This window comes from Cebus imitator, unplaced genomic scaffold (assembly GCF_001604975.1).
Source record: "Cebus imitator isolate Cc_AM_T3 unplaced genomic scaffold, Cebus_imitator-1.0 Scaffold339, whole genome shotgun sequence".
NCBI classification, from domain to species: domain Eukaryota; kingdom Metazoa; phylum Chordata; class Mammalia; order Primates; family Cebidae; genus Cebus; species Cebus imitator.
Genome location: NW_016107654.1, coordinates 1,454,149 through 1,468,234, shown reverse-complemented (window position 1 = coordinate 1,468,234; position 14,086 = coordinate 1,454,149). Strand labels below are relative to the sequence as shown.

Sequence of the window (14,086 nt, the reverse complement as noted above, 5' to 3'; positions counted from 1 at the left end):
CGCCCCAAACCCCCCCGCACGTCCCCAACCCCCGCCCGGCCCCCGCACGCCCCCGAACACCCCCGCGCGCCCCCGGGTCTCCCACGGCAGGAGGGGAGGGGTCTGCGGGTGGGCGGGGCCTCAGCCGAGCCGGGGGTCGGAGGCGGGCCGTGCGCCAAGCCCCGCCCCCGCGCGCCCCCGCCGCGCCGCGGTCGGCCGTCAGAAAGGCGCGCGCCCTCGCCTTTAACGCGGGCCCGGGGGCGCGCGGCCCGCATGGCGAGGGAGCGGCGGCCGCTGCGGGCCGGGCCGGGCCGGGGCTGAGGCCGAGCGAGCCGCGGGGCCGGCGCAGCCCCGGCCGGCGCCCACCATGCGGCGGCTGCGGCGCCTGGCGCACCTGGTGCTCTTCTGCCCCTTCTCCAAGGGCCTGCAGGTAAGCGCGGCGCGCGCCCGCCGCCCCCGCCGCCTCTGCGCGGGGAGGCCGAGGTCCAGCCGCGGGGGTGGGCCGAGCGCGGAGCGGGCCCCGGCTTCGGACACGAGCGGCTCCTGAGCCCGAGTGGGCAGGGGGAGGGGCGGGGGCTCGGGAAGGCCCGGACTCTGGGGGAGGGGCGGGGGCGGCTCCGGAGGCCCGGGGCGCGGGGCTGCTGCGGCCTGGAGGCCCCCCGACCTGCAGGCGGTCCCTGCCCCCAGGCCCAGAGGCCACACAAAAGTCTTTTCCCGTTTTCTCCACTTGAAAAATGAGGTGTGTTATTCTGCGGTGGAAAACTTGGGACACACAGAAACGCCCTGGCAAGGACGTGACCTCCCCGCCCCCCCCCCGCATCCCATCGGCCGGCCTTAGCGCGGGGACCCTGCGCCGACCCCCAGATGACCTTGTACAAGTCACCGTCCCCGCCAGGGGCCTGGCCGGCCCAGCGGGGGAGGCCCGGGCTGCCCTGGGTTCCAGCTGCTGGGAGCCCCTTTCACCTTCCGCTCCGGGGGGGTGCGGGCCAGGCCCGTCAGGCTCCATCGCTCCGGGCGGCCTCTGACGGGATGCCATCCCAGGCCCTCCAGGACCCCAGCCATCGGCCGGAGGAGCCGGCCCTGGTCAGATCTGCCTGTCCCTCCCTGGCCCCCGCCCAGCAGTCTTGGGGTCAGCAGGAGGATACCTGCCCGGGTCCTGCCTGGGCTCAGGGCCTGGCTGGCCTCAGCTCCCCTTCTGGGAAGAGGGTGTGGAACCCAGCGAGACCCTCTGTGCCCACCTGGGACTTCAGGGTGTGGTGGTCCCGTCCCAGCCCAGCCCTGGGGCAGAGTTGAGCTAAACGGTGTGAGACCACCCCAATCGCTGGGAGTTGGGGCATGCAGTGGTCCCCTGCCCGGAGGAAGGGCCTGGACCAGCAGCTGCAGAACAGATGCCGATGCCAGGAGCTCCGCCCAGGAATGGCAGGAGAGGGGTGCTGGCTGCTCCCAGGGTGGCTGGCTCAGGACCAGAGCTCCATGGGAGCCCACCCTGCCCCTCCTGTGGCGTGGGCTCAGTCTCCTGGCCTTGTGAACTGCCCTCCTGGGTTAGTGCTGTGGAGCTCCCAGCCCATGGTCTGCACCTGCTGGGCTGAGGACTATGACGCTGTCGCATCCCCTGGACAACCCTCTACACCCTCGAAGTGGCTTCACCTGGAGCTGGTCCCCGCCTGCCCCTGCAAAGGTCCAGCCCAGGTCCCAGATGATGGGGCAGCTTCCACTCAACTTATGCCAGGCCCGGGAGTCAGGGTGGGCCAGGGAGCACTGTGGGGACCTTGCAGAGCAGCTGTTTGGGACCCCAGGACCCAGAGCGGGTCAGGGATGGCAGCTGGGGAAGTGCCCGTGTACGATCAAGGCCCGGGGGAAGGCTGGGCAAGGTGGCTCATGTCTGTAATGCCAGGACCTTGGGAGGCTTGGTGGGAGGCTGAGGCTGCACCAAGCTGTGACTGCACCGCTGTACTCCAGCCTGGGCAACACAGCAAGACCCCATCTCAAAAGGACAACAAAACAGCTGGGACGAACCAGAGCCAGCCAGGCGGAAACAGGCTGGGGCCCAAGCCCAGACGGGGCGCTGGGGAGCAGAACGAGACGAGTCCCCAGCTTGGCGTCACCGCCTCCAGCCGGGGTCACCCCTGGGCCCGGCCGGCCACAGCCTCCCCCTCCTGGCTTCCTCCGAGGCCCCGCCCATGCTGGGCCTCCCTCCATGGCCCTGCCTCGGGCGCGTTCACCCCAGAGGGAGCCGCCGGCCCTTACCCTGCCAGAACTCCCACGCCCCACTGCTTCTCTGCTTTCCTGTTTTTCATCTTGAGCAAATCTGCCGGAAACAGACGCGGTACCCAGGACAAGTGGTCTGAGGGGGTGGAACCCACCTGGGCCTGGAGGGCTCCCCCGCCAGCCACGTCGTCTGTTCCAGGCGACCCGGGATCCCACTGCCACCGGAGCTCCGGGCCCTTCCCCGACTGCTGGTGGTCCTCGCTCCGTAGCCCTGCCTGAGGTGGCCACCAGTGGGTGGATGCTGGGGAAGCAGGAGGCCAGGGCCCACCTCTCCGGAAAGATCCAGAAAAATGACCCCAGCTGCCTTGTCCTCGTTGAGAGGCTGGTGGCCTCATTTTAGGAAGGAGGTCCCTACTCTTGGCAAGAGCAGAGCTGTAGCCCATGACCTCTGATGGGTGCCCTGACTTGGCCAGGTGGGGGTGTGGCCAGGCACTCCCAGGAGGAGATTTGACCAGTGGGCATCCTCTCCTTGGTCACCGGTGGCCACAAGGGGCGCTTGGAGCCAGCAGTGGGGCCTCTCTGGGGGGAAGCTGGCCCCCAAGCCTGGACCCTTCTGCCTTCGGCTGCACATCAGGGATGTCTGAGCCCCTGCATGGGGCAAGTCCCCTCTGCTGGCCCCCCCTGGACAGTGCCTGAGAGGCCTGACATTTGCTAGGAGGCTGGGGAGAGGGTGGTGGCCCGCAGCTGTTCCTGGCCCTCACCCTTGGAAGCCCAGCCTGGAGGCCTAGGTGGGGATGGCTTGCCCAGCACCGTGAGCCAGCATGCTAGAGCCTGTACCAGCAGGGAAACTGAGGCAGAGGGACTGAGGACGGCAGAGGGACCTGGAGCCCTCCCTAAAAACCAGTTCCCGGACATCTGGGTCAGAGCTTTAGGAGGGGGCCAGGGGCTGTGTGCTTACCTAATTTTTTTTTTTTTTATGACGGAGTCTTACTCTGTCGCCCCGGCTGGAGTCTAGTGGTGCAATCTTGGCTCACTGCAACCTCTGCCTCCTGGGTTCAAGCGATTCTCCTGCCTCAGCCTCCTGAGTAGCTGGGATTACAGGTGCGTGCCACCATGCCCGGCTAACTTTTGGATTTTTCTAGACGGAGTTTTGCTCTTGTTGCCCAGGCTGGAGTATAATGGCGTGATCTCAGTTCACCACAACCTCCACCTCCAGGGTTCAAGTGATTCTCCTGCCTCAGCCTCCCGAGTAGCTGGACTTACAGGCGTGCACCACCACACCCAGCTAATTTTGTATTTTTAGTAGAGACGGCGTGTCTCCATGTTGGTCAGGCTGGCTTGAATTCTGCACTTCAGGTGATCCACCCGCCTCGACTTCAGGTGACCTGCCTCTGCCTCCCAAAGTGTTGGGATTACAGGCGTGAGCCACCGTGCCCGGCCTTAATTTTTAATTGTGGTAAAATACACATAGCATAAGATGTGTCATCTTAACCCTGTCGAAGTGCAGCTTAGTGGCACCAAATACATTCACCTTGTGTGGCGACCGCCTCCCTCCGTCCACACAGCTCTCCATCCCCAAAACCGAAGCTCTGTCTCCATCAAACACACACTCCCGCCCCTCCCAGCCCCCGGCTCCCTCACCCTCCTTCCTGTCTCGGTGGCTTTGGTGACTCCAGGGACCTCGTGTAAGTGAGGTCCTGCAGGCTTTGTCCTTTGGTGACGGCTCGTGTCACTGAGCCTCTCGTCCTGGGGTCCTCCCTGTGGCGGTGACTGTCAGGATCTCCTTCCTTCTCAGGGTGCAGTCATGCTCCGAGGTGGACAGACCGCCTCTGCTCGTCCACCCCCACTGTGAGCTCACGCACTGCCCACCGCTGGGCCGTCGTCAACGTCGGTGTCTCAATCTGCATCTTTTTTTTTTTTTTTTTTTTTTTTTGAGACAGGGTCTCGCTTTGCCACCCAGGCTGGAGCTGGTGTGCAATCACAGCTCACTGCAGCTTCCACCTCCTGGGTTCAATCGGTCCTCCTGCCTCAGCCTCCCAAGTAGCTGGGACTACCGGTGTGAGTCACCATGCCTGGCTAATGCTGGTATTTTTAGTAGAGATGGGGTTGCCCAGGCTGGTTTCCAGCTCCTGGGCTCAAGCGCTCCACCTGCCTCAGCCTCCCAGAAAGCTGGGATTACAGGGTGAGCCACTGTGCCCAGCTAATTTTTGTATTTTTGTAGAGACAGGATTTCACTCTGTTGCCCAGGGTGGTCTCAAACTCCTGGGCTCAAGCGATCCACCAGCATTAGCCTCCCAGAGGGCTGGGATTGCCGGCGTGAGCCCCTGCACCTCGGACCTGCGTCTCTTAAAGGCTTCCAGGATGTGGCTGGGTTGGGGTCCGGCAGCCCCGTTCTCCAAACCTGGTTCTCCCTGCTGGCCTGGTCCGGCCGGGACTTCCCAGCAGTCTGCATTACAGTGGGGATAATATGGGCAGCAGTGCTCCTGCTGGGCGCTGCTCACCTGCCTTGTGCAGAGGCGACAGTTACAAAATGAAGTCAGGACAGGAAGGTTTGTAAAAATGTCTTCGCTCAGCAAAGGAAAGAATCGGCCACCTGGTAGTCCCCTGGTTTTGACATTTATTTGTACCTGCCCCCACCTCCACCCCCTGCAGCCCCTGGTGTGTGACCCTGGAGAGGCAGAGCCAGGAGGGGGGTGTCACTGAGCTGGGGGTGGTTCTAGAAGATGGGGGCACCAGCTGGCCAAGGGGGTGGCAGGCAAAGACGGGTGGACCCGGAGGCCCCTTCTGTGGGGAGTGGGGGTGCCCCGAGGGCAGTCCTCACGCGGCCCCTTCCCCCACAGGGCCGGCTCCCGGGCCTGAGGGTCAGGTGCGTCTTCCTGGCCTGGCTGGGCGTGTTTGCGGGCAGCTGGTTGGTGTACACGCGCTACTCGTCGTACTCGGAGCTCTGTCGCGGCCACGTCTGCCAGGCGGTCATTGTAAGTGTCACTGTGTGGGCTGGGGACTGGGCTGTGCCCCCTTGCTGCCCAACATGCTGGGGCACCAGGCCCTGGAGACACCTTCCTCCCCGACCCAGGGCCCATGAGGCGTGTGGGTTTCCAGGTGGAATCTGCGAACCTGCCCCTGGCTGGGTGTGGAGGACAGGGCCCAGGGGAGACATGGGGGGCTGCCTCAGCACGGGGAGGAGGATGGGGGAGACATGGGGGCAGCTGCAGGAGAGCAGGAGAGGCTGGGGGCTGGGGGCTGGGGGCAGACAGCAGGGCAGACTCCAGAAATGTTTTGAGAGAGAGGCTGTTTAGCAGGAAGCCTGGGGTGGGTGGGCAGCTGGCCTTGCTGGCCGGGATGGAGGCCCCCGTACACTGGCCTCAGTGGCCTTTCTAGCTCCCCTGGGACCAGGGGTCCCCAAGGCTGGTGGCAGGGCGGTGTCCTCCACAGCGTCCCCCTCAGGGAGACAAGGCTAAGTCCCCTGGCATGTGTGAGCATGTGTGTGTCTGGGAGCCAGCGTGGCCACGAGTCCACACCAAGGTGACCCCCGGGCTCCTCTTTCCGTGTCCTGTGACTAGCTGGAGGGGAGCTCCAGCCCCCCCTTCCCGGCAGACCCTGGACTCGCCCAGAGCTAGGCAGCTCCCCCAGGGCATTTTGACCCCGGCCTGGCCGATGACCAGGGTTCCGAAGCTCCGTTCCCCTTGGGGCTGGGCCTGGGCAGAGAAGGGCCTGCCCTGTAGCAGCAGCTGCTGTGGGTCATGGAAGAGGGGATTGGGCGCAGGGAGACCCCAGGTTCAGCATCCCCTCTGTCAGATGGGGAGGGGCCTCTCCTGGCAGCTGGGTGGTGAAGCCAGGTGGCCGTGGGCAAACCTGTGCCCCACAGAGCCGTGTATGATAGGGGCCACATGTGGAAAGGCCCAGAGGTGGCAGGAGGGAGGGGGGTATGGGGTCTTCTGTGCCCAGGACTTGTATGGAACCCATGCCAGCCCATGGGAGGGCTCCAGGCCCCTGGCACTAGGCCTTGCTCACCCTCGAAGTCCAGGGGGCCTCTAGGCTCAGCGTGGCATGGGGGTGGTACATTGGGCTTATCCTGGGGCCATGGGTGGGGAAGGCTGCACCCTGAGTCGTGCACCCTGGGGACTCCTGGAAGGACAGGAGGTGGAGGGGCTGAACCTCCAGGCTGGGGTGGGAGGGAGGCGGCGGGTGGGAGTGGGCAGAGGATTCACATTGCCAGGAGGGTTCCGAGTATCCACTACGGGGTGCCTGGCTGCAGAAGCTGCTGAGGAGCAGGAGGTGTCCCCCAAACAACAGGAAGCTGCAGCCTCAGTTTCCCAGGGCGCCCTGGCCCTTTGCACAGCGGCCTCTCCATGGCTGCTCATAGCCTTCCCAGAGGTCAGGCCAAGCCCAGCTCTCCCAAAGCCACCTCGGGACCGTGGAGACATCCCCTCCTTTCCAGAGGCAGCTACTGCCTTGCCTCATGGGGGCATTGGACGCCTCAGAGAGGCGCAGAGGCCGGCCCCAGCTCACACATCGAGGTGGCATTAGTGCGGGGCCAGTCCCGGGTTCCACCAGGGCCCTCGAGAGGCCAAGAACTGCACTGAGTCCCACCAGGCCCTGCTGCAGACAGGAGACAGGCTGGGTGAAGAGGGACTGGCTGGGGAGCGATGTGCGGGGTGCGGGTGCCCGAGGAGGCCAAGCACACCCCCCCCGACCCTGCCTCAGCCTTTGAGGAAGCCCCTTCCCACCCTGCCAGGTGCAGGGAGGCACCCAGGACCGAGGGGCAGCCCCATCTCCCCACCCCTGGGGGACCCTGGAGCCCCAGTCCTAGCCTGGCAGAGGGCAGCCTGTGCCAGGAGCAGAGTCTCCTGCGGGTCTGGGGCTCCGAGCGCAGGGGGCTGTCTGGGGACGGGAGGGACCTTGCTGTGAAGGGCCTGCCTGCAAGGTGGAGGGCTGGACCAGTGCACGTTCCCATCATCCTCCTTTTCCGTCTGGATGAAGAGACGGCGTTTCTGTGCTGCTGGCACAGACGCTGCCTTCACGACTCACATGGGGAGTCCTTGGCCTCCAGTTGGCCCATCTCACTTCTGTCCCCATCCCTGGGGTACCGGGCGTGGGGGATGGAGGAATTGGGGGGGGTGGGGGAGGCAGGAGACCCTCCGTCCTCCCCAGCCCTGGAGGGTGGGATGTTCTGAAGCTCCCTTCCTGGCTCCCTGCAAGCCTGCTCGGCCAGGCTCCATGGCAACGGAGGCTGTACCTCCAGAAATTCTCCCCCCACCCACAGAGGGGTGGGCCAGCTCCGTGCTCTGTTGCCTCCCGTTAGGCGCTGGGATTCAGGGGCTGCCAGGCTCCCGGAGCTGGGCTGGGGACTGGGGAGCGGCAGCAGCCAGCCCCAGTCCTGATTTAATTACCACTAACAGTGTCTCCTTGGTGTGGCTAAGGAGGGGGCCTGTGGGACCAGGAAGGGCGGGCCGGGGAGTCACTGTGGGGCCCCGGGGGTCCATTTCTAAGCCTTGACAAACAGTTCTGACAACAGCCATAGCGCTTGAGCCTGGGCATTGGCCACGTTCGGCTGGGAGAGGAGGTCAGGGCTCCAGTCATCACGATAGAAACCAAGTTCAGAGATTCTTCGCTGACTGACCCGGACAGAGGGCGTCCCCCGAGAGGAATGAAGAGTCAGGCAGGGAGAGCGCACGTTGCAGCTGGTGGTGTAGACACGGGACAGGGTGAATCTGGTTCACCAGCCAATGCCTGGATGGTCCAGAGAGCCGGGGCTGCTGGCGGGAGAGCTGCCTCCAGGCTCTTACCTCCGGCCCTGGCCCAGCTTGGCCACTGGGTGTGGTGTTGTCTCATGTCCAGGCCGTGGCCTTGACTTTGCTGTCGTTACAGGATCCAGGATGGTGGGGACGGGACGGGACCAGACCGGGGGTCGGTGGGGCTGCCTCTGCAGCCAACAGGCCCACCCTGCAGCCGCCGATGGCGTGCGCCAGGGCCCAGCACTGCCTGTGCGAGGGGCTGGCAGCTTGTAAACTGCAGCAAGTGGAGGCCCCTGCCAGCTGGTGGGTGCTGGGCCCACAGCGTGGCTCAGGGATGGGCGTGGGCTGGAGGCAGCCCAGTCGCCAGCTCTGGCAGTTTGGGGGTCTGAGAAAAGATGGCCGAAGAACAGGGACCCAGTGGGTGCTGAGGCAGTGACCACGGTGATGGGGGCTTGGCCCTCCATGCCCCCTTCCCACCCACCTGGCCCTGCCCGTGGTCCCTCCCTCCCAGGGGTCCCAGAGGAATGGGTGCAGCTGGGCTTCAGATGTGTGGGGAGAGGCTCGGCAGGGCAGGGGGTGTGGCTGGCACCCCCACACTCTGCACCTGTCCCCTCAGTGGGGAGGTGCTCAGCAGGGCAGAGGTGTAACCGCCTCCCCCCCACACCCTGTATCTGTCCCCTCAGTGGGGAGGCGCTCAGCAGGGCAGAGGTGTGACCGCCTCCCCCCCACACCCTGTATCTGTCCCCTCAGTGCGGAGGGGCTCAGCAGGGCAGAGGTGTGACTGCCCGCCCCGCGCACACACACCCTGCACCTGTCCCCTCAGTGTGACCAGTACCACAAGGGCATCATCTCGGGCTCCATCTGCCAGGACCTGTGTGAGCTGCATCTGGTGGAGTGGAGGACCTGCCTCTCGGTGACCCCCGGACAACAGGTATGGCCTTGGGCGCGGAGCGGGGCCTGGGGCTGATGCGCCCGTGCAGGGGGAGGGTGATGTCTGCATGGAGGTCCTGTGGCCCTGTCCAGGTATACAGCGGGCTCTGGCGAGACAAGGATGTGACCATCAAGTGTGGCATCGAGGAGGCGCTGGACTCCAAGGCCCAGACGGATGCGGCCCCCCGGCGGGAGCTGGTGTTGTTCGACAAGCCCACCCGGGGCACCTCCATCAAGGAGTTTCGGGAGATGACACTCAGCTTCCTCAAGGTCAGGCAGCTCTCCTGGGGGGCTGGGCAGGAATCCACACCAGGGCATGTGCCCAGCAGGCGGCCCTGGTACCAACATGCCCAGTGCAAAGGCATAGATGGGTCAAGTGGGCCCCAGGCAGACCTTACAGCCCCCAGCCCCTGGGCAGGGGCCCTGCAGGGAAGGAGCCTCTCCAGGGCTGGGGGCAGGGGTTGGGGGGACCGGCAAGTTGGCAGTTGAGGCCCTGAGGTCAAGAGGAGGCTCCTGCAGTCCAGGGCCACGGGTCTAGCACAGCAGGTGCCCCAAGTAGAGACCAGGGCGTGCGGAGAGGGGCTGCCTCCCCGGGCTTCAGCCGGCGCATGCCCTCCGGCCGCCGATTCTCATCCTGGGAAGCGCTGAGGCTTCTCTCCCCAGGTGCCCAACCCCAAGCACCCCAGCTGCACCCAAGGCTGCCGGGAGGCAGGGAGATCTGTCTGGCAGCCGCAGCACAGGCCAGAGGGTGAGTGGGCACATCGCTGCTGCCTCCTCCACCCGTGTGGCTGCAGGCTGGGACCCGTGACCTGGCAGATGTGATGGTCTGGCCGGCAACCCGCTCTGCCGGGAGGACTGGGGCAAGGCCAGGTCATGCTCCCAGACACCAAGTCAACTGGGTTTTCCTTTCTTTTGGTCCCAAATGCCAGGCGAACCTGGGCGACCTGCCTTCCCTGCCGGCGCTGGTGGGCCAGGTCCTGCTCATGGCCGACTTCAACAAGGACAACCGGGTGTCACTGGCGGAAGCCAAGTCCGTGTGGGCCCTGCTGCAGCGTAATGAGTTCCTGCTGCTGCTGTCCCTGCAGGAGAAGGAGCACGCCTCCCGACTGCTGGGCTACTGCGGGGACCTCTACCTCACCGAGGGCGTGCCCCACGGTGCCTGGCACGCGGCCGCCCTGCCCCCCCTGCTGCGCCCGCTGCTGCCGCCGGCACTGCAGGGTGCCCTCCAGCAGTGGCTGGGGCCCGCATGGCCGTGGCGGGCCAAGATCGCCATCGGCCTGCTGGAGTTTGTGGAGGAGCTCTTCCACGGCGCCTACGGGACCTTCTACATGTGCGAGACCACGCTGGCCAACGTGGGCTACACAGCCACCTACGACTTCAAGATGGCTGACCTGCAGCAGGTGGCCCCTGAGGCCGCCGTGCGCCGCTTCCTGCAGGGCCGCCGCTGCGAGCACAGCGCCGACTGCACCTACGGGCGCGACTGCAGGGCCCCATGCGACAGGCTCATGCGGCAGTGCAAGGGCGACCTCATCCAGCCCAACCTGGCCAAGGTGTGCGCGCTGCTGCGGGGCTACCTGCTGCCCGGCGCGCCCGCCGACCTCCGTGAGGAGCTGGGCACACAGCTGCGCACCTGCACCACGCTGAGTGGGCTGGCCAGTCAGGTGGAGGCCCATCACTCACTGGTGCTCAGCCACCTCAAGACCCTGCTCTGGAAGAAGATCTCCAACACCAAGTACTCCTGATGTGGCAGCAGGGGGCCCTGGCCAACCTTCCTGGAGCCGGCCTGGTGCCTGGTGCCGGGGTCCAGCCCCGCCTCTAGGAATTAGTCGGAAATGTTAAATGCTGTTGCAGAATCACTCCCCTGAGGTCAGGGCCCTGGACTCCACACCACAGACATGAGGACATCCTAGCTCAGAGCAGAGGCAGGAGACCCTGGAAGAGGTTTGTTACTCTGAAGAACATGATGTAAATAAACAGCTTTTATGTAATGGCCAGGGCTGAGCACCCTGACCCCCATCGATGCTGCGCATGGGACCCTTTGCCCCACTGTGGATACTACCTGGCCCAGGCACCCAGACCGGGGTTGGGCCCCTGAATCCTGGGGAGGCAGCCCTCCAGTGTCAGTCAAAGGTGAGGTCTATTCTAGAGCCCCTGCCTGCCCTACACTGCTGAAGGTGCCAGGGCAGTTCCCCAAAAAGGAGCTTCTGAAGGAACCAATGACCAGGACCCCAAACCTGGACCATGGCACGACAGGCCAAGAAAAAGGCATTCTAGTGAAGCAGACTGATGTGGTAAAAACATTTTACAAAATCCAGCTCTGAGATGTAGAACTCACTCCCTAGGAAACAACCTCGCAATGGCCATCTTCTCCGGCCCTGTGCTCTCCCCAGTAGCCCAGGGAACCCAGCAACCATCCCCCAGGGGGACAGGCAAGGACCTGGGCAGGAAGACCCCAAAGCAGGAACACCGTTCAGTGCCGGCTCTGCTCCGCAATGGACGAGTCAAGACGCTATACATTCCGTTCCAGACCCATTTATTCTCAAATTTTGCCAACACAGAAATGTTATCCTTGAGGAAATGTGCATTAAATCTTTTAATTCACTTCATCCTGTATTTTAAAATAAATGTTTTCCATGTCGATTTTTCCCCCTTGGGGGAAAAAACAACAAAAACAAGATGACTCAAATACAGTAAAAAAATAAATAACTCAGGATCCTCGATTCCAGGCAGTTCAAAAATAGCCAAATGGTTCTTTCTTTCCACCAGAATACCACAATGGCAGAACTTAAGAATCGGGACACTAAAATGGAGGGGTGGTCCCGGCAGCTGCCCCCTGGCCAGTTGGAACACACAGCACTACTCAGGCAGAGGCGGTGGGCGTCCCGATGCCAGCCTGCCCATCCCTGGAATGAGAGCAGAGCAGGAGCTGCAACTGTGGCCCTGGGGGCAGGTGGGCGTGTGGAAAGCTGGGTTCTCAGGCTGCAAACACCCCGGGTGCCAGCGGTCCCAGAGGGAGTGAGGCCTGTACCTCTGTTCCAGCCAGCCTCCTGGCACAGGGCTGCGCCCACATCCCGGCCTCTGCACCTGAAAAATGAACAAGGACAGTGCCGCAGACCACGTTTCCTTAACCTGGATTCACCAAATGACCTTCAGGGAACACAATTTATGAATTCCCTAAACCTTTTTTTGAGACAGAGTCTCGCTATGTTGCCCAGGCTGGAGTGCAGTGGTGTGATCTCAGCTCACTGCAACCTCCACCTCCCAGGTTCAAGCGGTTCTCCTGCCTCAGTCTCCCGAGTCACTAGGATTAAGAGCACACACCGCCACAGCCGGCTACCTTTTGTGTTTTTAGTAGAGATGAGGTTTGAGGCTGTTGGCCAGGCTGGTCTCAAACTCCTGACCTCAGACGATCCGCCTGCTTCTACCTCCCAAAGTGGTGCTATAGTAGTAGTTTACAGTTATCTTTCCTGATACGACCTCATAGCGTTAAGTCCGACACTGGCACTGCTGACTTAGGGCACTCTTCACGGTGGGGCGCCCCAAGCATTGCAGGACATGCAGCGGCACCCCCACTCCCACCCATTTCGGGAAGAGGAATCCTGTTTCCAAAGTGACCCAGAGACACCTCCAGGCAAGGCAGCTCCTGACCCCTACCCAGGGCCCTTGCTGTGTGCACAGGAATTGCACCCCACGTTGGTACTGCTGGACAGGGCACAGCCTGTCCATCCCAGCTCAGCTGGTCTTGGTCACACTTGCCCAAGGCCTCCCAGACAGACCTGCGGAACCATTTCCAGAACGAGGCCTGGGAGTGGATCCACACTCACACCTCATTTATACATATCTATGCCTCAGGGTTCCCAGCAATGCTGCTGCCCCTCCCTCATGGAGCAAACCAGGTAAGGTGGTTTCCAGAGCGGAAACCCAAATGCGCCTGGCTTTGGCTTTGAGACATGTCAGGCTATAAACCATTCCCAGTGCTCACTGGCCCCGGAACACTGAGTGTAGAAATCGCCACTTTCTCTCTGCCCCGACGTCACAGGCACAGCAGAGCAACTGTCTGCAGTGCTGGCAGGTCCAGGACAGCATCTGCAGGGCAGCTGCTCACACCCACCCGGCAGCCAAGGAGGGAAGGAGGGAAGGCCAGCCTCAGCCTTGCCTCTTACCTTGATCCAGGCTGGGGCCAGTTGGCCTCGTCACTCTGGCCACTGCTCACACTGGAGTCCATCACAGGCTAAGTCACCTCCTTCCTGTGTTAAAGAACAAGAGTGCTTGGCACAGAATCAACACAACAAGGGGCTGTTGTTACTGCTATTAACTGAAACATCCGTCCACTGTGATCCTGACATGGTGTGTGGCATGGCAGGCGGATCACGAGGTCAGGAGTTCAAGACCAGCCTGGCCAAGATGATGAAACCCCACCTCTACTAAAAGTACCAAAAATCAGCCAGGCATGGCAGCACATGCCTGTAATCCCAGCTACTCAGGGGGGGCTGAGGCGGAGGCTGCAGTGAGCTGAGATTGCACCACTGCACTCCAGCCTGGGCGACAGACTCAGTCTCAAAAAAGAAAAAAAAAAAAAAAAAAAACAACTCACTAATGAAGGCTCTCCTGGTGAGGGCACCCTCTACCTTCCCACTGTCCCTTCAGACCTCTAGTGACCGGCGCGGCCAGCATGGCATGGCACGAGGGTGAGAAAGCCCACTCACAAGACCCGGCCTCTCCCCGATGCCAGTGCAGGAAAACAGATGCCCAGTCCACAAATCAGGAGTGTCAGACTATGAAACATTCAAACGTTCACTGGGCAGAACGCTGACCGTAGACATAGCCTCTCTAATCTCTGCCACCTACTGACACATATGTGACACAGCAGCCACATCTGCAACGCCTCTAGGGGCAGCATCAGGCCGAAGATGAAATGATTCCTTTTTATTCCCCTGGAGAGAGCCCTTCTAGCCGTAATATGAACGCAAGACCGACCGGTCCCTCCAGGTCCCTCCAGTCACAGAAGATGTCACACTGGGCGCGGTGGCTCACGCCTGTAATCCCAGCACTTTGGGAGGCCGAGGCGGGTGGATCACGAGGTCAAGAGATCGAGACCATCCTGGTCAACAAGGTGAAGCCCCGTCTCTACTAAAAATACAAAAATTAGCTGGGCATGATGGTGCGTGCCTGTAATCCCAGCGACTCAGGAGGCTGAGGTAGGAGAATTGCTTGAAGCCAGGAGGCGGAGGTTG

General features: G+C 62.8%; 1 protein-coding gene, 1 long non-coding RNA gene and 2 other non-coding genes across 8 annotated transcripts in view; 1 reads left to right on the top strand and 3 right to left on the bottom strand.

The window, feature by feature from the left end:
• The first annotated feature begins 257 nt into the window (after window positions 1-257).
• DIPK1B (divergent protein kinase domain 1B) overlaps window positions 258-14,086 on the top strand; it is a 29,673-nt gene continuing 15,844 nt past the window's right edge. The window contains exons 1-5 of one of the 3 annotated variants that reach the window (XR_001818283.2): window positions 258-409; window positions 5,028-5,162; window positions 8,746-8,853; window positions 8,946-9,122; window positions 9,782-10,645. Coding sequence is in view for 1 of the 3 variants with exons in the window: in XM_017505607.2 (XP_017361096.1) it covers window positions 347-409; window positions 5,028-5,162; window positions 8,746-8,853; window positions 8,946-9,122; window positions 9,782-10,594 (1,296 nt within the window). In the remaining 2 variants the exon portion in view is untranslated. Of the gene's footprint in view, window positions 410-5,027; window positions 5,163-8,745; window positions 8,854-8,945; window positions 9,123-9,781; window positions 10,847-14,086 lie in introns of those variants that run through there. The other 2 variants (XM_017505607.2, XR_005196469.1) reach the window with 2 other exon arrangements.
• Window positions 11,369-14,086, bottom strand: part of LOC108287309 — a 4,071-nt gene continuing 1,353 nt past the window's right edge. For all 3 annotated transcript variants that reach the window (XR_001818285.2, XR_001818286.2, XR_001818287.2), the window contains exons 3-4: window positions 13,016-13,099; window positions 11,369-11,936 (exon numbers count right to left, since the gene is read on the bottom strand). This is a non-coding gene — a long non-coding RNA (uncharacterized LOC108287309). The remainder of the gene's footprint in view (window positions 11,937-13,015; window positions 13,100-14,086) is intronic.
• On the bottom strand, window positions 12,801-12,936 carry LOC119467852. Its single transcript, XR_005196481.1, has one exon. It is a non-coding gene; the product is annotated as a small nucleolar RNA SNORA43 (small nucleolar RNA).
• LOC119467853 lies at window positions 13,619-13,750 on the bottom strand. Its single transcript, XR_005196482.1, has one exon. It is a non-coding gene; the product is annotated as a small nucleolar RNA SNORA17 (small nucleolar RNA).